General features: G+C 38.9%; 3 protein-coding genes across 3 annotated transcripts; 2 read left to right on the plus strand and 1 right to left on the minus strand.

The window, feature by feature from the left end:
* Positions 1-464: 464 nt before the first annotated feature.
* Positions 465-4,634, minus strand: LOC112589766 (venom allergen 3-like). The gene is made up of 4 exons (XM_025304229.1): positions 4,487-4,634; positions 2,916-3,048; positions 2,650-2,727; positions 465-645 (listed from the first exon to the last, which is right to left on the minus strand). Exons 1-4 carry the CDS (start codon positions 4,632-4,634, stop codon positions 465-467), a joined length of 540 nt encoding a protein of 179 aa, XP_025160014.1.
* Positions 4,635-13,579: 8,945 nt separating this feature from the next.
* LOC112589767 (uncharacterized) lies at positions 13,580-14,263 on the plus strand. The gene has a single exon (XM_025304230.1). The coding sequence runs from the start codon at positions 13,580-13,582 to the stop codon at positions 14,261-14,263; it is 684 nt and encodes a 227-aa protein (XP_025160015.1).
* A 17-nt stretch (positions 14,264-14,280) lies between these two features.
* LOC112589768 (uncharacterized) lies at positions 14,281-22,361 on the plus strand. Its single transcript, XM_025304231.1, has 5 exons — positions 14,281-14,608; positions 20,166-20,420; positions 20,700-20,775; positions 21,374-21,929; positions 22,173-22,361. Exons 1-5 carry the CDS (start codon positions 14,281-14,283, stop codon positions 22,359-22,361), a joined length of 1,404 nt encoding a protein of 467 aa, XP_025160016.1.
* The last annotated feature ends 399 nt before the right edge of the window (positions 22,362-22,760 follow it).

The raw sequence follows: 22,760 nt of genomic DNA on the forward strand, positions 1-22,760 counted from the left end.
CGAAGGTTATCGACATTATAAAAAAAAATGATATTTGGATTAGCAATATTGTACCGTTGTAACAATCGCGATTACTTGTACTTATGATTTTCAATTAACAGACTGCACCACAACTTTGTCTCTCTCTCTCTCTCTCTCTCTCTCTCGCTCTCTTTCTCTCTTCCTCCTCTCTCTCTCTCTCTCTCTCTCTCTCTCTCTCTCTCTCTCTTGCTCTCTTTCTCTCTTCCTCCTCCTCTCTCTCTCTCTCTCTCTCTCTCTCTCTCTCTCTCTCTCTCTCTTTTTCCCTCTCTCTTGTGTTTTATTACAACAAATTGATATATTTATGTAACTGCTCATATTTTTATTTTATTGTAAAATGTCTCAAATTATTTAACATAAGAGAAATATATGTAGTAACATGTTTCTACTCGTCTTACATTTTATTACAGTTTTTAAATTGTTTATGAATCATTTGAGTTGCATGGTTATTCCTTAATCATATATACTGGTGCACCAGGAATATTTCCACCTGGGCCATAATTGCAAACCAAATAGTATTTCTCATAGCTATCGTTTGGCTGTTTGTAGAATATTTGTCCACAACCGATTTTCCGCGTATTACCATATACCATTTGAGTGTAATCACCCACTTTAGTGATATTTTTCCTGTAAATCAATTATTTTATCATAAAATGTTACAAAAACGCTTTGATTTTTTATATTATATCTTGTAATATATCTTTTTATTATATATATACAGGGTGTTCTAAAAAGATATGTCAAAAATTTAAGGGGATATTCCTCATACTTGAAGGATGAAAAAATGTTATATGGACGTAGCTGCGGAAATGCTTATTTCAGGAGTTATGTTGAAAATACTGTTAGCTGTATTACTTACACAAGGAAAAATTTAGGATTAATTATTGTAGACGACAATCGTTTAATTAAGCTTATTCACATTTGGTTTTGTGACCTTGAGTTAGTTACAATAAATGTTGAAAATGTTCGCCATTCGCCTGAATACAAGCAGTGACACGTCGACGCATTGATTCACGGACACGTTCAAAAATGCCTGGCGTACAGCGGATTATCTCGCAACCTGCAATGATACGGCCACGAAGATCTTGAATATCACGCACTGTTGTAGCATGTACGATTGCCTTTAAATGTCCTCACAAATAAAAGTTTATCGGATTGAGATCCGGGGAACGTGGAAGCCACAAAGCAGGTCCACCTCTTCCTATTCATCGATCATCGTAAGTTTGATTGAGAAAATCACGACTAATACGGCTGAAATGAGGAGGAACTTCATCATGCATAAAGTACATAACATTAAAAGTCAATATTATTCTGATTGGTATTTATAAATAAGGCACAGTTTACCAGAGATCGGTATTTTTGAACGTGTCCGTGAATCAATGCGTCGACGTGTCACTGCTTGTATTCAGGCGAATAGCGAACATTTTCAATATTTATTGTAACTAACTCAAAGTCACATTAAAACCAAATGTAAATAAGCCTAATTAAACGATTGTCGTTTACAATAATTAATCCTAAATAAGCATTTCCGCACCTATGTCCATATAACATTTTTTCATCCTTCAGGTGTGAGGAATATCTCCTTAAATTTTTGACATATCTTTTTAGAACACCCTGGGATACAGTGTATCCCATTTTAAAAAACGCACCTCGATAATTCTTCAACGAAGCATTTTCGATAAAAATGTTTCGGACAAAAGTTATTTGATTTGAAGGGGGACATAAAAGAACTATACTGTTTTGTTTACAAATGACACTACTTTTGAGATATTCACAGATCATTACTTTTCTTAAATGGAAACTCCAACTTTTTATTACACCGTCTTTTTCTACCAATTAATTTAAACAACTTTTGTCTGAAACATTTTTTATTTGCCTAATATTTTTTTAGATATTTAAGGAAAATTTGATAACTTTTTCAATATTTAATTCATGATATCTCGCTATTTGTCGGAAGAAAAACTGGTATTAGATTTTTTTACTCTACTTAGTCTCAATAATATATTGTTACAATCAAGGTTAGGAAGTAACTCGTTACTTGTAACGAAGTTACAGTTACAGTTACTTTTTTTGGTAACTATAACTTAACTTCGTTCCATTTTTCCATCTGTAACTGTAACTTAACTTGGTTACATTTATTTGGTAACTTATCGACCTTTGGAAATTTCAAAATTATTAAATTAACAAAAGTTAAGGTACTATTATAGTAATATATTCTTGATAGTAAATAAAATAAAAAAGTCTAATACTATTTTTTCTTTCGACAAATAGTTAGTGAGATATCGTAAGTTAAATGTTGAAAAAGTTACCAAGTTTTCCTTAAATATCTCAAAAAATATTAAGCAAATAGAAAAATGTTTCAGACAAAAGTTGTTCAAATTAATTGGTAGAAAAAGATGATATATTAAAAAAGTGGGTTTCCCTTTAAGAACATTGATTATCAGAAAATATCTCGAAAGTGGCGCCATCTATAAACAAAATGCTATTGCTATCTTATGTCTTCTTTCGAGCCACACAACTATTGTCTGAAACATTTTTTGATTTAACGCAGTGAGATTCTGAGATATTTGAGTGGATCCTTTACAATGGGATACCCTATATATGAGTCATTACCAGTGAACTTGTTAAAAAATAATTGCGCAGTTGGTCATTTTTTGTGCGATCGCATCATCCCATTGCATCTTGTGTACCAGTTCGTCAATCTTCTTACTAATAATTCATAATCTTACGTGATTATTTAAAAAAGAGAAGACTTTTCAACTCATTTCAAGCCATTTTATCCACGGGTATGTAATATTAATCTAGCTAATTATTTATATTATACTATGCTTGCATATTTGTAAGTACGTGTGTACAACATATGCGCAACTGTAAAATTTAATATTTGAAGTACTTACGGCAGATGAGAAACAGATGATTTGTTGAAATAATTTACTCCATCTTCCCACTGTTGAACCAATACTTTTACTGTTGAATAGTTGTTACCTGTACTTCCCGTTAGGGCTATGTTCTGACCAACGTATTCCTCTGCTACAATATTTATTATTTTTAAATAAAGCATAATTTGTGGTACTAGGGTAGTCCCAGAAGTACCTGACCTGACGTATAGATGGCGGTTGTTTGAAAAGAATGAGTATGGTAGAAAGTACCAACCTTATAAAGCTTAAGTTTGAAGTTTGACGACGCTACGTTGTTTAGTATTTGTTTGGCAGCCATCAATAGTGAACGCTCTCAGTGAATTTGTAAACATGGAAAAAATTGGTCATCGTTATGTGACACAATACTTTCATTTGAAAGGCCTCAGTCCAACCAATATCAAAGCGGAGCTAGATTCTACTCTGGAGGAGTCTGCTCCTTCGTTTACAACAGTAAAATATTGGGTGACAGAGTTTAAACGAGGCCGTACGAGCTGCCAAGACGAACATCGCGGTGGTCGACCAAATGAGGTGACCACGCCAGAAATGGTGAAGAAAATCCACAAAATGGTATTGGATGACCGTCGACTGAAAGTGCGCGAGTTAGCAGACATGGTAGACATTTCAAAAAGTGCTGTACATTGCATATTGACCGAAAATTTGGACATGAGAAAGCTGTGCGCAAGATGGGTGCCGCGATTGGAACAAAAACAGCGTCATGAGGATGTTTCAATTGAGTGTTTGGCGAAGTTTCGCAGCAATAAAGCTGAGTTTTTGCGTCAATTCATAATCATGGATGAAACATGGGTGCGTCACTTCATACCTGAGACGAAGGAACAGTCAAAACAATGGACTGAAAGGGGAGAATCGGCTCCAAAGAAGGCGAAGACAGTTCCATCTGCAGGCAAGGTCATGGCGTCAGTTTATTGAAATGCGCGTGGGATAATTTTCATTGATTATTTTCAAAAAGGAAAAACAATCAACGGCGAGTATTATGCGAACTTATTGCAGCGTTTGAGTGATGAAATCAAGAAAAAACGGCTGCATTTGGCGAAAAAGAAAGTTTTGTTTCATCAAGACGATGCACCAGTTCACACATCCGTTATCGCGATGGCCAAAATCAATGAATTAAAGTTCGAATTGCTTCCTCACGCACCCTATTCGCCACATTTAGCCCCCTCGTATTATTTTCTGTTTCCAAACTTGAGAAAATGGCTCGGTGATAAAAGATTTGCCAACAATGAAGAGGTAGAGTCTGCGGTTGATGACTATTTTGAGGAGCTCGATGATTCCCAGTATAAACAGGGTATCGAAGCTATTGAACATCGCTGGGAAAAGTGTATTGAGCTAAAAGGAGACTATGTAGAGAAATAAAGATATTTTTTCCCAAATTTTTTGTGTTTTCTTTGTTAGGTCGGGTACTTCTGAAACTACCCTCGTACCTATCATTCCGTAACCGTTTTATAACTCTATAGGGACCTCTATATGTCGGAGCTAATTTTCCTGGGCTGCTTTCAAAATTTCTTAACATAACTAAATCGTGAATTTCATACTGCTGGGCTCGCTTTCGCTTTTTATTAACGTAATTTTCATTATATTCTTGAACTTTCCTAATCCGATCACTTGCGATCGTATTTTCTCTAAATCTCTTGGTTCCGTTTCGTGGTCGTTTTCCATATATTCTTTAAATGTGTCCACCATATACCCGCGTTGTCGAACGCCAAATAATAATCGCTTAGGTATCTCACCTGTAGATCGATTTGACGTATTATTTATGGCAAATTCATCCTTACTTAAAGATTTGTGCCAATCTTTCCCATTGTATAATTTTCCTAATCTGGGTCCTAATATTTAATTTACGTGTTCTACTTGCCCGTTCGCTTGAGGGGACCCGGTGGCTACTTTTATATGAATAATATTCATCTCATTCATAAAATCCGCAAATTCGTTCGAAATAAAACACGTAGCCCGGTCTGAGACTAATGTCTTTGGTCGACTATAAACTTGGAAGTAATCGCGTAGGCACCTAATTGATTCACGTAACGTCGAAGATTTTACCGCATAAAATCGGACATACTTAATAAACGCATCTACGCTTAATAATATATATCTTTTCGAAGCATGAGAACGATCAACTGAACCATAGTGGTCAACGTGTATAGTCATAAACGGTTTTGCAAATTCAAGATGGCCGATTCAAAATAGCGGCCGATATTTAAGAATAATAAAAAAATAAAATTGGATCTCGTTTAAGGAGTTTTTGTAATCGTTTCTGAAATCGAATCCGACGTTGGATTTTACAAATTCAAGATGACCGATCCAAAATGGTGCCCGATATTGAGGAATGACCAACAATCGGAGTGTGACCTCGTACGTAACGTAAAATCTCACTCTTCACATTATGAGGGGGGGTAAAAGTATGTGTTTCCAGCCTAAAAAAATTAATTGACCTTGATATGACTGACACATAACCTTAAGTACAAGGTCAAAGTTGGAAACGTCATATCCGAACATGAAATTTTTCAATCTTGACATTTTTAGGTCAAAAGTATGGATTTTCAGTCCTAAAAAATCCAGTTTGATCTTAATAATAATCTTAACTCATGACCTTGAGAATAAGGATAAGGTCACAGCTGAATGTCCCTCGTTGACCTCTATATTCTTATTCTTATGCGTAACATTGCTCCCTAGCAGGTGCATTTTCGAAGATATTCGCGTTTTCAGCCTAAAACAAGCTTAGACCTTTATGTGACTTTCAGAGGTCAAATTTGGCAGTGTTCAAGGTCATATCCGAACGTAAAATTTTCCGCTCTTTTCATTTCTGGGGTCAAAAATATAGGGTCCCGTTTAAAAAATTGATCTGACCTTGAAATGACCTTCAAGGTTATTGTCAAGGTCAAACCCAAGATCACCGTCAGATAGCCAGGAAAAGATCATAAAATCCCAGTACTTCGCATTTTTTCTAGGACTCATATTTTTCGAGTTATTCTGCTCTTCCCGGATTTTTATAACACCCTGTATATATTGTAATAATATTATATTTGACCGATTACATTTTTAGAAAAATGCATTTGAAACTTCGTATTATATATAATACGAAACTTCGTATTTTATATAATACGTAACTTCGTATTATATACCAGGTCTGTAAATATGAAACCGGAATTTGCCCATAAACGGCCGTAGCTGTCAGTGTAGTTACCGTCAAACCGTGTCATTGGCGCCATTTCCATTTGTTGACATCTGACAAAGATTTTCAACTTACAACAATACAAGTTTCATACAACAGCATAGTTTGTAATAGCGTTGAATATGTCGAATTTTGTGCGTGGAAGCTACGATTTGTGGACAGCATTGATTTTCTGTTACCATTTGAAGAAAACTGCTGCAGAATCGCATCGAATGCTTGTCGAAGCTTACGGTGAGCATGCTCTTGGTAAATCACAGTGCTTTGAGTGGTTTAAAAAAATTCAAACGTGGCGATTTGGACGTGAGAAACGAAGAACGTGGAAGACCACCGAAAAAGTTTGAAGACAGCGAATTGCAAGCATTGTTGGATGAGGACGACGCTCAAACGCAACAACAACTCGCGGATCAATTAAATGTGACACGAGAAGCCGTCTCCATACGTTTGAAAGCCATGGGAAAGATCCAGAAGATAGGAAAATGGGTTCCACATGAACTGAATGAAAGACAGCAGGAAAACCGAAAAAACCACTTGCGAAATGCTGCTCGCCAGGTACAAAAGAAAGTCATTCCTCCATCGAATTGTGACTGGCGATGAAAAGTGGATATATTTTAAGAATCCTAAGCGTAAAGATCATAGGTAACTCCAGGCGAACCATCGACATCGACTGCAAGGCCAAATCGCTATGGACGGAAGACAATGCTCTGTGTTTGGTGGGATCAGAAGGGTGTGATTTATTATGAGCTGCTAAAACCTGGCGAAACCGTTCATACTGAACGCTACCGACAACAAATGATCGATTTGAATCAAGCTTTGCGTGAAAAACGACCAGAATATCAAAAAAGGCAACACAAAGTGATTTTGCTTCATGATAATGCACTATCACACACAGCAAAACTGGTCAAGGAAACGACTGAGGCGTTTAGTTGGGAAATACTTTTCGCATGCGGCTTACTCACCAGACTTGGCTCCGTCCAATTACTACTTATTTGCATCGATAAGACACGCACTTATTGAGCAGCGCTTCACTTCTTACGAAAATGTACGAAAATGGCTCGATGACTGGTTTGCCTCAAAAGAGCAACAGTTTTTTTGGCGTGGCATTCACAAATTGTCAGACAGGTGGGAAAAATGTATAGCTAGCGATGGGCAATACTTCGAATAAAATATTTTTATCATTTTCATACAATAAACGTGTATTTTCTATACAAAAATTCCGGTTTCATATTTACATACCTGGTATAATACGAAATTTCAAATGCATTTTTCTAAAAATGTAATCGGTCAAATATAATATTATCATATATGGATGAATTTGTCTTTTTAAGCTCTTTAATTTTTATCTTTACAAAAACTTTGAAATTGGCAAAAATTATAATGGAGGAGGGAGGGGTAAATTAAAAAATTTGATATTTTTCGAAAATCTAAAATATACCATTACATAGAGCATAAAATACCATTAAACTTTCATCAAATCATTTTTTCATACATCTCATAGTTTAGAACATATTCCCAAAGATGAAAAAAATCCGTTATTTTCGAGGAGTGTTTTCAACCCCTAAACGTCGAGATATGCAAATAAAGAAAAGTATGATCTGATTATTTTTTGCTGTTCTACAACATATCCAAAGCCCATCCAAATCGGTGAGGGACAGTTCCAACGATTTACTTGTTAGTAATCATAGGTAGAAAAATCGACGCTTTTAAAATTAAGAATATTTTTCGGTTTTAGTTTTATAAATTTAATGAATAAATATCTTACCATACTATTACTTTATTAGAAGACGTGACAGATGAACACCTTTAACATCAAAATAATAATATGGTAAGATATTTTTTATTAAACTTATTAAAAGCGAAAGATATTTCTAACTTTAAAATAGTTGATTTTTTCATATACATTTATTAAGCAAATTTTATTTAGTATAATGGTTATTATCTACTCTATAAAATTTGAACCTTTTTTTTAAATACCTTGTATATATGTTCAACTATAAATATATATCAGGTGTAGTAAAAAGAAATCCATTATTTTTCCAATAGATGGCTTTAGTTATCTGTATTTCGCGTTGTATAAGTCCGATCGGGTTCCACTAGATGGCGTTAGAAAGATGAGATTTCGTACTAAAAAAACTTTTGTGACAGTTTTGTGATTAGTTGACTCAGTTTTGTTTGAGCGCGCGTCAAAGATGGACACTGGCAAAGAGAAAATGCGCTATATTTTACAGTTTTTCTTCGATAAAGGCGAAAACGCAAGCCAGGCGGCTGAAAATGTGAATAGTGTTTATGGTCCTGATACTGTAACAGCCAATCACGCGCAATTTTGGTTTCGTCGATTCCGTTCCGGTAATTTCGATGTCAAAGATGCACCACGCACTGGAAGGCCAATTGTCGAAAATATCGATAAAATCATGGACATTGTCGAATCCGACCGTCATGTAAGCACTGTTTCGATTGCCCAAGAGCTAAAGATTGCACAAAAAACCGTTTGGAACCATTTGAATAAGGCTGGATACAAAAAGAAGCTCGATGTATGGGTGCCACACGAGTTAACGAAAAAAAACCTCATGGACCGAATTTCCATCTGCGAATCGCTGCTGAATCGCAACAAAATCGACCTATTTCTGAAGCGGTTGGTCACTGGTGATGAAAAGTGGATCACTTACGACAACGTCAAGCGAAAACGGTCGTGGTCGAATCGCGGTGAGCCGGCGGAAACGGTGGCCAGCCGGGATTGACGGCCAGGAAGGTTTTGCTGTGTGTTTGGTGGGATTGGCAGGGAATTATCTACTATGAGCTGCTCCCCTACGGCAAAACTCTTAACTCGGAACTGTACTGTCAACAACTGGACCGTCTGAAGGAAGCAATCGCCTAGAAGCGGCCAGCCTTTGGCCAATAGGAGAGGAATTGTGTTCCATCAAGACAACGCCAGGCCGCACACATCGATAGTGACTCGCAAGAAGCTCCGGGAGCTTGGTTGGGAGGTTCTTATGCATCCACCTTATAGTCCGGACCTGGCACCAAGTGATTACCATCTGTTCCTGTCCATGGCGAACAATTTTGCTGGTGAAAAATTCGCTTCAAGAGAGGCTTGTGAAAATCGACTGTCTCAATTTTTTGCCAATAGGGACGAGGGCTTCTATGAGAGAGGCATAATGAAATTATCTTCAAAATGGCAACAAGTTATCGAACAAAACAGCGCATATTTGACCTAAATCGGATCATTCTAACTATGGTAATTAAAGCCTTCAATTTCATGCAAAAATAATGGATTTCTTTTTACTACACCTGATATGATAAGTATCACCCTGAAAATTGTTCATTTCATACAGAGGAGTCTGTGATGTAAGAATTATTTAATATTACTATAACTATATTTGCATAGAATAATAAAATACTATTTGTCTCCACCAATTCTTCGCATTTCAGTTTTCTATCCTAGAATTGACCTACATATTAAATACTACATAATCATAACACAGTTCTTACTTATCACGAATATCACGATATATGCTGTGAACATTTCTTGCTAATTGATAAAAAAAAAGAATGGTGAGAACCGAACTTGGGTCCTACAGCGTACTAGCCGCAACCGCAGTCGCTGCGCCATGTCCGCTGACTCGAAAATTGCTGCTACATACCGAGTATTCTACGGCGAGTAGAATTTCAAAATTTTTTTCTCCGAAACCAAAGCCCATTGAGGAAAACTCTTTGACCCTCATGCACAGGGGAAATCCCTCTACAATATTCGTCAGCCATCAAAATCCTTTATTAACAGGTCTGAAGGTCCCCTTGTAAGAGGGTTATCAAAAGCTCGTGGTTTTAATCCAAATGCAGTCTGTGAAAGCGGACTGTCACTCAAAATTCTCCGATTTTCAGGAGTAGAGGGCTCATATCAGGTGTAGTAAAAAGAAATCCATTATTTTTGCATGAAATTGAAGGCTTTAATTACCATAGTTAGAATGATCCGATTTAGGTCAAATATGCGCAGTTTTGTTCGATAACTTGTTGCCATTTTGAAGGTAATTTCATTATGCCTCTCTCATAGAAGCCCTCGTCCCTATTGGCAAAAAATTGAGACAGTCGATTTTCACAAGCCTCTCTTGAAGCGAATATTTCACCAGCAAAATTGTTCGCCATGGACAGGAACAGATGGTAATCACTTGGTGCCAGGTCCGGACAATAAGGTAGATGCATAAGAACCTTCCAACCAAGCTCCCGGAGCTTTTGGCGAGTCACTATCGATGTGTGTGGCCTGGCGTTGTCCTGATGGAACACAATTCCTCTCCTATTGGCCAAAGCTGGCCGCTTCTGGGCGATTGCTTCCTTCAGACGGTCCAATTGTTGACAGTACAGTTCCGAGTTAAGAGTTTTGCCGTAGGGGAGCAGCTCATAGTAGATAATTCCCTGCCAATCCCACCAAACACACAGCAAAACCTTCCTGGCCGTCAATCCTGGCTTGGCCACCGTTTCCGCCGGCTCATCGCGATTCGACCACGACCGTTTTCGCTTGACGTTGTCGTAAGTGATCCACTTTTCATCACCAGTGACCAACCGCTTCAGAAATGGGTCGATTTTGTTGCGATTCAGCAGCGATTCGCAGATGGAAATTCGGTCCATGAGGTTTTTTTGCGTTAACTCGTGTGGCACCTATATATCGAGCTTCTTTTTGTATCCAGCCTTATTCAAATGGTTCCAAACGGTTTTTTGTACAATCTTTAGCTCTTGGGCAATCGAAACAGTGCTTACATGACGGTCGGACTCGACAATGTCCATGATTTTATCGATATTTTCGACAATTGGCCTTCCAGTGCGTGGTGCATCTTTGACATCGAAATTACCGGAACGGAATCGACGAAACCAAAATTGCGCGTGATTGGCTGTTACAGTATCAGGACCATAAACACTATTCACATTTTCAGCCGCTTGGCTTGCGTTTTCGCCTTTATCAAAGAAAAACTGTAAAGTATAGCGTATTTTCTCTTTGTTAGTGTCCATCTTTGACGCGCGCTCAAACAAAACTGAGTCAAGTAATCACAAAACTGTCAGAAAAGTTTTTAGAATGAAATCTCATCTTTCTAATGCCATCTAGTGGAACCCGATCGGACTTATACAACGCGAGATACAGATAACTAAAGCCATCTATTGGAAAAATAATGGATTTCTTTTTACTACACTTAATATATAGGAATGAGGGTAGATGGGGGGGGAGCACTTGGAGACTCAGAGGATACAGTAGATACGTAAGGTGTCGATGTGTATTGCGGCTCGATTGTTTTAGAAGGTTTAGGCGTTGCTTTTATGGCCTGTTGATTTGCCTTTTCAATCTCGGATTTATCTGAATTGGTCGCGTATTCATGCCCTTTTTCAACTATCGCTCAATTCATCCCGGACGAGCTCCCAATTTTATATGTTACTTCCTGGAGGAAGAACGCAACTTGACGCTTGCTTTCGCAAGCTCCGACGTACTCGCAAGTCTGCGGTGCAGATCAAAGATCGGAATGACCTCTTTATCTGGCGCGGACGTACGTTGTCCTTTATTTGGGTGAAGAGACTGAATTCTTTTAGCTGGGATAGGACCGTGAGCGACAGTTGAGAGAACGATCTTGTAATACAAGTACTAAAGAGGCGACCTCAAAATCCTCGCGGTTTGCACAATTTTCCGTGGAGGTTATCTCTGACTGTGATTGAGAAGATTGAGCCACTGAAATCGGATTTAACAATTAAGGAGGGATGCCAAAGGGGATAGGAGAAGAAAGAAAAAGGATGGAAAAGAAAAGAGAGAGAAGAAAAGATAAAAATTAAAAGGAAAGGGGTCACTCAGGCAAAAGAAAGTATAAATAACTTACTGCTGGTTCTATGATGTTAGTCGACAATGAAAAGTGTAATTGCTGCGTCTGTGAGGTGGACCCAAGTTTTGCGCCAAGAACAGGAAACTGATTTCAGCAGGATCTCTCGCAATGCCTCAAGAACGCACGAGATCGTTGCACAGAAGAATTAATAACTGAAGAACTCCGATCTGCCTAAGTCACTAGTAGGCTTGGTTATTAAGAGACCCTGAAGGGGTGTTGGAAAGAAGACTCTGTCCTGGCTGCGGGTCGGTCGTGAGGAGAAGTAGAAGTGGCATAGCTTTTTCATTTTACTAAAAACGTCACCTCGGTCGAGAGGGTGGGGTTTTGGAAGTTGCGTCAGGCTCCAAAGTTTATGTCCAAATATGGGTATAAGATTTTGTTGCAAAACTTTTCGGAAGTGGGATTTTAGGGAGGCCTGAGATAAATATGGTAAAAGTTCGGGTATGTATGGCAGTAAAAGACTTCAATGTTCCGCTAGGATTAGTCACAGATTGCGCGCAATAAAAATTTATGAATAATGTGGGAAACGCATGAGTTTCCGAAGATCAAAGGTTAGTAATATCATATAACAGCATGAAAGATTGTCTGGTCGGTCCATCTTCAAAGAAAATTGTTGCTCCGAACAGGAAGTTATTCAAGGTTATTTGGTGAGGAGATATATGGCTAAAATAACTCGGCGGATCTTTCTGACGGAAATAGGGAAACTCTGGTGATTAAAGCAGAGAGAAAAAAAAGGAGGAATGTGTGTGTGATGTTACTGTTCTCGGAGGGTCGCGGAACATGAACATTTGGTCGTATAATATAAAATGCAATCCGCCCTACTTGACAACGAATTCAGAGTACGCGGAGTCTGCAGGACGTAACGCATGCTTGTTCGATGTTTAAAGGATGGAGTCTGGATCAGCGTCGCAGTTACATTCGGAAGCACAAGCGCTGCTTTAATTGCATGAGTCCCGGACACTCGGTCTTGCAGTGCCAAAGTAAATACACGTGTCGAGTATGTCAAGGTCGACATCATTCATTGTTGCACGCCGTTCTGGATTCTCGTTCAGACGCGATTTCCCGCGGGCCATGCGCTGCCGCCGAGTCGCATGCGCGTCCTGATGCCAATGAGGAGGCCGTCGCAAAGGAGGTATCGGCGTTGTGCGTCACCTCCAGGCCGACGGCTCGTCCTCGCGTCCTACTTGCCACTGTATGGGTTACGGTTCGCGCCCCTTCAGGACGAGCGGTTCGCGTTCGAGCACTGTTGGACCAGTGCTCGGAAATATCATTCGCGACCGAAAATCTGGTTCAGTTGCTGCAGGCCAAGCGAGTGCGACTACCCATTGAAATTTCAGGAGTTGGGTGCGTGCACGCGGGCTCTTCGCAGCGGGCGATTCGCGTCATAATCACGCTTCGCGATGCATATTCCCCCGAATTTCCGACAACCGCGATTGTCTTAAAGACTCTCACCGCGTATGTCCCTCCTCGGGTCGCCGTTGGCGCCGCTCTCGATCATCTTCAGGATCTGCTACGGGCCGACCCCGATCCCTGCAGCTCCGAGCCGATAGAGCCAACTATCGGCGCGGACGTATATCTTCTGCGCTCGGGCGTCCGCCAGAGGACGCATGGGGGCGCTCACCGCTCAGAGCACTGTTTTCAGGTGTGTGCTCTCGGGTCCGTTGAGCGGCTCCGTTGTTCCTTCGTCGTCTGGCGCGTCTGTCTCGTTCCGCGGTGCGAGGACCGGATCGCCATCCCTTCGTATAAACACGCTCCATTATATGGAATCTCTTTCGCTTGAAAGCGAACTCCGACGATTTTGGGAACTGGAAGAAGTTTTCACAAACCCAATCCTCAATTTGGAGGACGAAAAGTGCGAGGAGCATTTTCGAACTTCTCATTCCCGCGACGAAAGCGGTCGCTACATCGTACGGATTACCTTCCGAGAGGGACCTCCGATTCGCATTGGCGAATCGCGTGCTATAGCGGAGAACCTGCTGCACAGCCTCCACCGTCGTTTTCACGCTCACCCGGGCCACAAGGTTGAGTATGTGGAGTTCCTTCGCGATTATGAAGAACAGGGTCACATGCGGGAAGCGGGGAGAGATTATCAGTTAGGAGATCAGGTCGCCTTCATTCTTCACCATCCCGTCATTCACGCTTCCAGTGCGACGACTTGCCTTCGCGTGGTGTTCAACGCTTCGAGCGTTTTTTCAAACGACACATCATTGAATGACCATCAGCTTATTGGGCCGAAGCTTCAGACGGAAATGCCCGCATGCTGCGTTGGAGGCAGCATAAATTCGTCTTAGCCGCTGACATTAAGCAGATGTATAGGCAAATACCCATTGACAAACGAGACATCGACTATCAGCGCATCCTCTGGAGCGCCGATGCATCGGAACAACCGCGGGCTTATCAGCTACTTATCGTAATATATGGGACCGCATCCGCTTTGTTTCTTGCTCTTCGAGTTTTACAACAGTTGGTAACGGATGAAAGCACGCCATTTCCTCTCGCGTCCACTACCTTAAAGGACAATATCTACATCGACGACGTGTTGTTCGGCGCATCCGATGTTGCCACACTTCAAGAAGCCTGCCTTCAACTGGAACGATTGCTTCAGAAAGGTGGATTTCAGCTGCACAAGTGGACTGGTAATAACATTTCGATGATCGCTGCGAATCATTCAAACGCGGTGTTCATCGCTTCCAAATCTTTCGGACTTGATGATCGCGTCAACATTTTGGGAGTCGCATGGAATCCAGCTTTCGACGAGTTCATGTTACATTTGACCCTTCCTAGTTCGGTGCCTCGCACCAAGCGCTCTATCCTTTCGTTTATTTCGAGGCCGTTCGACCCATTGGGATAGGTCACGCCTGTCCCTATTTGCGCCAAAGTGCTCATTCAATCTTTATGGCGATTGAAGGTACCTCTTTGAAGTAGGCTGGACCAAATCGGCAGAATTGAAACGCACCTATTAAACTTTTTAGTACTTATTTTGTGCTAATTTGTCCCATAAGAGAAAACTTCGTATCTCGTGCCGTTTTGAAAAAAATCGTGGTGCTGCTACCTTCATATGAAGCCAGCAGGACCACAACAAAAAATAATTAAAAATTAAAAACAAGTACATAAATAGAAAGTACATAATTTGTGCTCATTTGTGCCATCAGAAAGAAGTTCATATTTGCATTCAGTTTCAGAAAAACAACACTTATTAAATTAAAACCCAAAAATCAATTTGAAACGTCAGTATCCGCTCTTATGAATAGACTCAAACCGCAACTCTTGCAACAGATACCGTTTATTTTGTGCTACTAAAATATGTAATTGCAGATTTTGTACCCGCGGCATTCCTACAAAAATCATCCAAGAACCAGCTCACTCTCAAGAGTAAAGTGCCATTTGTGATCAGCAGAATCCAGCCGCGAGTTTTGCAATAGATGTCGGATATTTTGTAACATTTAAGTTTGTATTTACAGATTGTGGTGAATAGGCTTATTTAAATTGTGTGGGGGTTTTTAAATAAAGACTTAATTTTGTTAAAAATAGCCAAAAAACTTTTAACTATGTCCAATAAGTTTTAGAAATAAAAATTTATTTTTCTTTCGCATGTATTAATAATGCCGGTATACTTTTCATATTTGATTTAATATGTTTTTCCTTGTTTTCCAGATCATTGTATTCAATCCGTTGTCCCATTCGTAGAGCAAGTGCCGTGTAGTGCCCTACTTGTGTTAATCTCGTCTTGTATCCTGTGTATGCAGCAATGCCGATCAATTTATATATTTGCATATTATATAGATTTATGCATTGTTGGACAATGTCATTCAGATTTATATCTGTGATTGTCTTTCCCGTGGAGAAAATTTCGAATAGTATAACAGAACCTGCAAGAAGAAAGCAAACTTAAAATGTATAAAAGCCAATATCATTGCAAAACATCATTATTTTAATAGCAAAACAAAAAATTTGTCTGTAAAAAGATATTTGTATAAAATCTTTGCATAAAGAATTATTTTCTACCTTTTTTGTTGCAATAAAGATGCAGCATTAAGTATTTCGTTCATAGTAATGTATACATATAACTTTTATGATTTTTATAAGTATTGTATAAGTGTTGTATGGTAATTCTTTAATTCAGTAACATTGAATAATAAGTTTTAAAATTGGAATTACATACCAGTTTCAGTGAGTGCTGTTTTTTCAAGTCCAGCACAATGCTTTGTGCAACAAAGGCGTTCTCCTTCCAAGACTACGCTCTTTTTGAGAATCTCATTGAAATTTTTTCCTTCAGCGATATCTGATTCTTCTATTTGGATCACTGTTAATGTCTTATATCATGGCGGGCGTCCAGAGTTACACTGGGATGTTTCTTTGAAACTTGGTGTTTCTTTAAATAAAATATTAGCTAAATAACCAATATTTGTCTCGCAATTGATATATTTACATGTGTCGTTTGTGTCAGACGTCGGGAAAATATTCAACAGTATTTCAGAGCGCAATTTGTACATATATTGGTTAATACCGCTATTTATGATGTGCAAAATTAACTTAAAAACAAATTAATCTCGGCTTTTTCCTCTATAGGTAACAAAATATGATCTATAAAATATGATGATAAGTCGTGTGCTGTCGTGAGTAATATTTGAGAAATGCTATCAAATGCACAGGTATTGGCGACAGTGTAGAAGTATGATTCTTGGTTTTTACGGATTTTAGTGTAAGGCTGCTACCATTTTTTAATATAGGTATTTTTGGCGCTTTCTTGCATACTAGAGCATCAATTATTTTATGAGGATTTTCTCCGAGATATAAGAGATCTCCGCGTTGGTTTTGGATGACTTACTTTGCTCCAGTCCACGCCAATTTTCTGTTTTCTGGCTTGCCAAAATACCTTTAATGCTTTTTACATTAATTTTGCACATTGTACATATGCGGGGTTGACCGCAACCCTCTTCAACATCTCCGAACGGCACAGAACATCATATTTTTTTGCAGAAATGACAAACATGTGCACCTGATGGTGTATCGTCATTTTTGTATGCTATACACTCGTTATTTACACTGAATGATAAATTAATTTCAGGATTACTTTCTTTTATCGGGGTGCGAATTAATATTTCTGTTGTGTCAACAGATGATACCGTTACATTTCTATCCTGTTCATAGCAATTTTTCATATTTCGTGCAAATAATCAACATGCTTCTGAACGAAAGCATCAATTCGCTATAATGGGCAGTTTTTAACAGTAAACTTTTTAATTTATTAAACTCGCTTTCGACCGATGCACTGGAAGCAGGTACGCGACCATGACCAAATTGATTTCGATAGACATTTGTCCACATCGGTAACAATCTAATATCTATGATTAAACGCTCGATTATGTCTGGCAGATAATGCGGATTGATTCTATCACCCAAATTAGTGTCAATTACAGATTTTACTTCGTGTGAAATGTCTTTGCCCTAAGTGCTTCATGAATTTTCAAACAGATTAATATAATTATCAATTTGATGTACTATATTCTCCTCCATTTCAAATACAGTGCTATCATTATTATCGGTTTCAAAATTTTTTAAATCGATGTTCCCTTTCATTAGATTTACTAATTTTTCGCGCTCTAAATCGCACTGCGTTGATATGTCGTTTTTTAAATTTCCATCGGTCTCCGATAATGCAACTGTAAATATAGATTTTATAATATTTCTAGCATTATTAATAGTTCGACAGAGTATCAATTGTCCAATCGCTTTTAAATAGCAGGTTTTTACTCTTTTATTAAAAGTTTTTGATATTTTACTATATCGTTTTATGAAATGTGCGACGTCTATTCTAATGTAGCACCTGGGCAAATTGGAGCTTCTGAACGCATCCGCATAATCTTCTACATTCAAATAACCGGTAAAAGCACGGGTGATCGCAATCAATAGCGCTCTCGATGAATCACAAACTACTTTCTTAGGGATTGGTGCGCCGGAACGTAACCACTTTGCTAATCAAAAATGAATTGAATTTACATTGTGACTTTCGCTAATCATTTGGCAAATCGAAAATTGCTCATTTTTGTATTTGATGACGCAGTGATATAAAAACATGTTTTAAAACGGATCCACTAACTTTACATAGTTTCTTTACTACACTACCGGTCACATCAATGAATATACACGCATTATTTTCTACGGAATATTTTCTATATATATTCAATTGATGATTTGTCCAATAGTGGACAAAAATTGGATCTAATCCAATGGTTTGAGTAATATTAGTCATTGATGTTGATTTTAAAATAACTAAAGCTTGAAGAGCATCCGTATGTACGTAATTTGATTTTGTAATTTCTTTCTTAGTTGCATGTAACACATCCGAGGTGTATAAATGAGAAGGGGTCGTATCTCCCTCTCTCATTAACGTGTGTGCCTTTTCGGCACAATACACATGAACCGATTTTTGTTGTAATTCTTTTCCGATCATTGCTCTCGTGGGATTTCGTAAATATCTCTTGCTGCAATTACCACTGTCTTGCATGTATGTGCAATCAAGCTTTAGGCAGTTGTTAGATGGATCGTTATCCTGTATAATGCACTTCAATGTACTGCCGCATGAACAAGAACCTGATGAAAAATATATTATCGAATATATATGTTTGTGTTACACACATCATCTTCTCTAGCAGACTAACAATCAAATTCACAAAATTCTCTCTGTGTCTCATAATATCTATCTACTTATAGTAATCTTACCATTAATAACTCCGGTTTTCGCATCTGCGGAGATGTAGTGGTTTTTAAACTGAAATCCACATTTTATGCGTGTGACTTCCCAGAACTTATTTGTTATCAGTTCCTGTCATTTCCCAGGTTGAAGAACTTTGCGTAATCTATAGTAGGTTTTCCCCTTGTTGTTGGCTCATCACTTGTATACTTTTTCAACGAGAAGATTTTTTAATTCTTCCTTTAAAACCGAGATTACAAAATGTTTTTCACTGCAACTATTTAGCGATTCACTTGCAGATTTTTCGTGCCACTCCGAATCATTACTCATTACACTTCCATACGTGATATCAGATTTGTTATTACATGAATCTTCGTTAAAAAGTTCATTTCTTACATTACACCGATTACACACTACAAACGTATATAAACAGTTTTCCGTCACATTATTTTCTAGCTCTCGTAATAACCCGCCAAATATAATGTGTCTTCGAAATTATTCTATTGTTATTATTAATATCTTTATATTTTAATATCACTTCCTTCATCTTCGCCGAATTAACTTTTGCAGGTCTACCGCGTACTGGTTTCATGTTGAACATGGTCTCTATACTCTGTCACGGAGTGAACTATCTCCTCTGAAGAACTGCGTGAGAATGAAGACTAGTTATTTGTAAGAAAATCGACGACCAATATTTTCGGTATCTATCAAACATTTTTGACTTGTTGCGTCACAGGGTAGCGGCCCCGTAATCTCTTTCATGTGTACCGACACCTCCACGGGACTCTCACCCTTTTAGCGTAGGAGTGCATAGCCGAGATTAATTTGTTTTTAAGTTAATTTTGCACATCATAAATAGCGGTATTAACCAATATATGTACAAATTGCGCTCTGAAATACTGTTGAATATTTTCCCGACGTCTGACACAAACGACACATGTAAATATATCAATTGCGAGACAAATATTGGTTATTTAGCTAATATTTTATTTAAAGAAACACCAAGTTTCAAAGAAACATCCCAGTGTAACTCTGGACGCCCGCCATGATATAAGACATTAACAGTGATCCAAATAGAAGAATCAGATATCGCTGAAGGAAAAAATTTCAATGAGATTCTCAAAAAGAGCGTAGTCTTGGAAGGAGAACGCCTTTGTTGCACAAAGCATTGTGCTGGACTTGAAAAAACAGCACTCACTGAAACTGGTATGTAATTCCAATTTTAAAACTTATTATTCAATGTTACTGAATTAAAGAATTACCATACAACACTTATACAATACTTATAAAAATCATAAAAGTTATATGTATACATTACTATGAACGAAATACTTAATGCTGCATCTTTATTGCAACAAAAAAGGTAGAAAATAATTCTTTATGCAAAGATTTTATACAAATATCTTTTTACAGACAAATTTTTTGTTTTGCTATTAAAATAATGATGTTTTGCAATGATATTGGCTTTTATACATTTTAAGTTTGCTTTCTTCTTGCAGGTTCTGTTATACTATTCGAAATTTTCTCCACGGGAAAGACAATCACAGATATAAATCTGAATGACATTGTCCAACAATGCATAAATCTATATAATATGCAAATATATAAATTGATCGGCATTGCTGCATACACAGGATACAAGACGAGATTAACACAAGTAGGGCACTACACGGCACTTGCTCTACGAATGGGACAACGGATTGAATACAATGATCTGGAAAACAAGGAAAAACATATTAAATCAAATATGAAAAGTATACCGGCATTATTAATACATGCGAAAGAAAAATAAATTTTTATTTCTAAAACTTATTGGACATAGTTAAAAGTTTTTTGGCTATTTTTAACAAAATTAAGTCTTTATTTAAAAACCCCCACACAATTTAAATAAGCCTATTCACCACAATCTGTAAATACAAACTTAAATGTTACAAAATATCCGACATCTATTGCAAAACTCGCGGCTGGATTCTGCTGATCACAAATGGCACTTTACTCTTGAGAGTGAGCTGGTTCTTGGATGATTTTTGTAGGAATGCCGCGGGTACAAAATCTGCAATTACATATTTTAGTAGCACAAAATAAACGGTATCTGTTGCAAGAGTTGCGGTTCGAGTCTATTCATAAGAGCGGATACTAACGTCTCAAATTGATTTTTGGCTTTTAATTTAATAAGCGTTGTTTTTCTGAAACTGGATGCAAATATGAACTTCTTTCTGATGGCACAAATGAGCACAAATTATGTACTTTCTATTTATGTACTTGTTTTTAATTTTTAATTATTTTTTGTTGTGGTCCTGCTGGCTTCATATGAAGGTAGCAGCACCACGATTTTTTTCAAAACGGCACGAGATACGAAGTTTTCTCTTATGGGATAAATTAGCACAAATTATGCTTTTCTATTTATGTACTTGTTTTTAATTTTTAATTATTTTTTGTTGATCTTGCTGGCTTCATATGAAGGTAGCAGAGCCACGATTTTTTTCAAAACGGCACGAGGTACAAAATTTTTATTAGTGGCACACATTAGCACAAAATAAGTACTAAAAAGTTTAATAAGTGTGTTTCAATTCTACCGATTTGGTCCTGCCTACTTCAAAGCGGTATTGAAGGTTGCATGGGGCGATTCGCTTCCGTACGACTCTTTTCGACATTGGGAGAAATTTTATCGATCCCTTCCACGTCTAAGCGGCCTTCGTATTCCTAGATGGACCGGGCAGCAAGCCGACGACGTTCTAATGGAATACCATGGCTTTTCCGACGCCTCGTCTGCTGTGTTCGCCGCGGTAGTCTACCTGCGAACTGTATCTCGTTCCGGCACCGTCAATGTGGCTTCACTGACGGCCAAATCGAGAGTTGACCCGGTAGCCACTTTGAGCATTCCTCGGCTCGAGCTTTGCGCCGCCCTGCTGCTCTCGCGATTACTGAATTTTGTTCAAGAAACTTTTGCGCTCACGGACCTTCCGTGTTTCTGTTGGACCGACTCGAAGGTTGTATTAGCATGGCTTAACAAGCAGCCTTCAACGTGGAAGACTTTCATCGCCAATCGAGTAGCGGAAATTCAAGCCTGGACTATTCTCGCTGCCTGGCGACACGTGTCGACGCATGCCAATCCGGTGGACTGCGCGTCGCACGGTGTATTCGGCGACGAACTCGGCGATCTGAGATTCTGGTGGGACGGTCCATCTTGGCTCAAGCAGTCAGAAGAAAGCTGGCTGCTCCCAGAATATTCAATCCCCGCGCGCGACGAGGATCTGGAGCAAGTGCGGGTCGCCTCGCATGTTTCAACTTTAGCGCCCAAATGGGATCTTGAGTCTCGTTTTTCGTCGTGGACGAAGCTTCTTCGCGTCACCGCCTACAAGATGCGTTTTCATCATAATTGTCTCGCTCGTGTATTCAAATCGAAATTACTAACTAGGGCATTCGTGACTGCCCCGGAAGTCCAACGAGCCCGTGTTTACTGGCTCTGTCGGATTCAACGGAAACTGTTTTCGGATGAAATATAGGCGCTATCTCGTTCCAAGCCGCTGTCGCCCAAATCATCACTACTGTCATTAAGGCCTTTCCTCGACTCCGACGGCTTGTTGCGAATAGACGGCCGGCTGGAGGAATCTAATCTTCCATTCAATCAAAAGCATCCAGTGATATTAGCTTCTGATCCGTTAGTCAAGTCGATCATTGTCGGTGTACACTAGCGAATGCTTCACGCTGGGCCGTCTCTTACTCTTGCCACTCTACGTCAAGAGCTTTGGATAATGAGAGCTCGGAGTTCTGTCCGCGCAGTTATTCAGAATTGTGTTCGCTGCACTCTGGAGAGAGCCGACACTCCTCAGCAGTTAATGGGAAGCCGTTCTTTCCCCCGCGTCACCATTTCGGCCCGATGCTTTGTCCACTGTGGCAGTGATTACGCTGGTCCAGTGCTCGTTCATGCATCGGCCGGCCGTGGAATTAAGACCATCAAGGCCTACATTGCTTTGTTTGTGTGTCTGGCCACCAAAGCCATCCATCTCGAATTGGTGAGCGGCTATTTAACCCAATCATTCCTTGACGCCTTATCCCGGTTTTGCGCCCACCGGGGATTGCCGCGTGACGTA

Source organism: Harpegnathos saltator, unplaced genomic scaffold (assembly GCF_003227715.2).
Source record: "Harpegnathos saltator strain DR-91 unplaced genomic scaffold, Hsal_v8.6 scaffold599, whole genome shotgun sequence".
Taxonomy (NCBI): domain Eukaryota; kingdom Metazoa; phylum Arthropoda; class Insecta; order Hymenoptera; family Formicidae; genus Harpegnathos; species Harpegnathos saltator.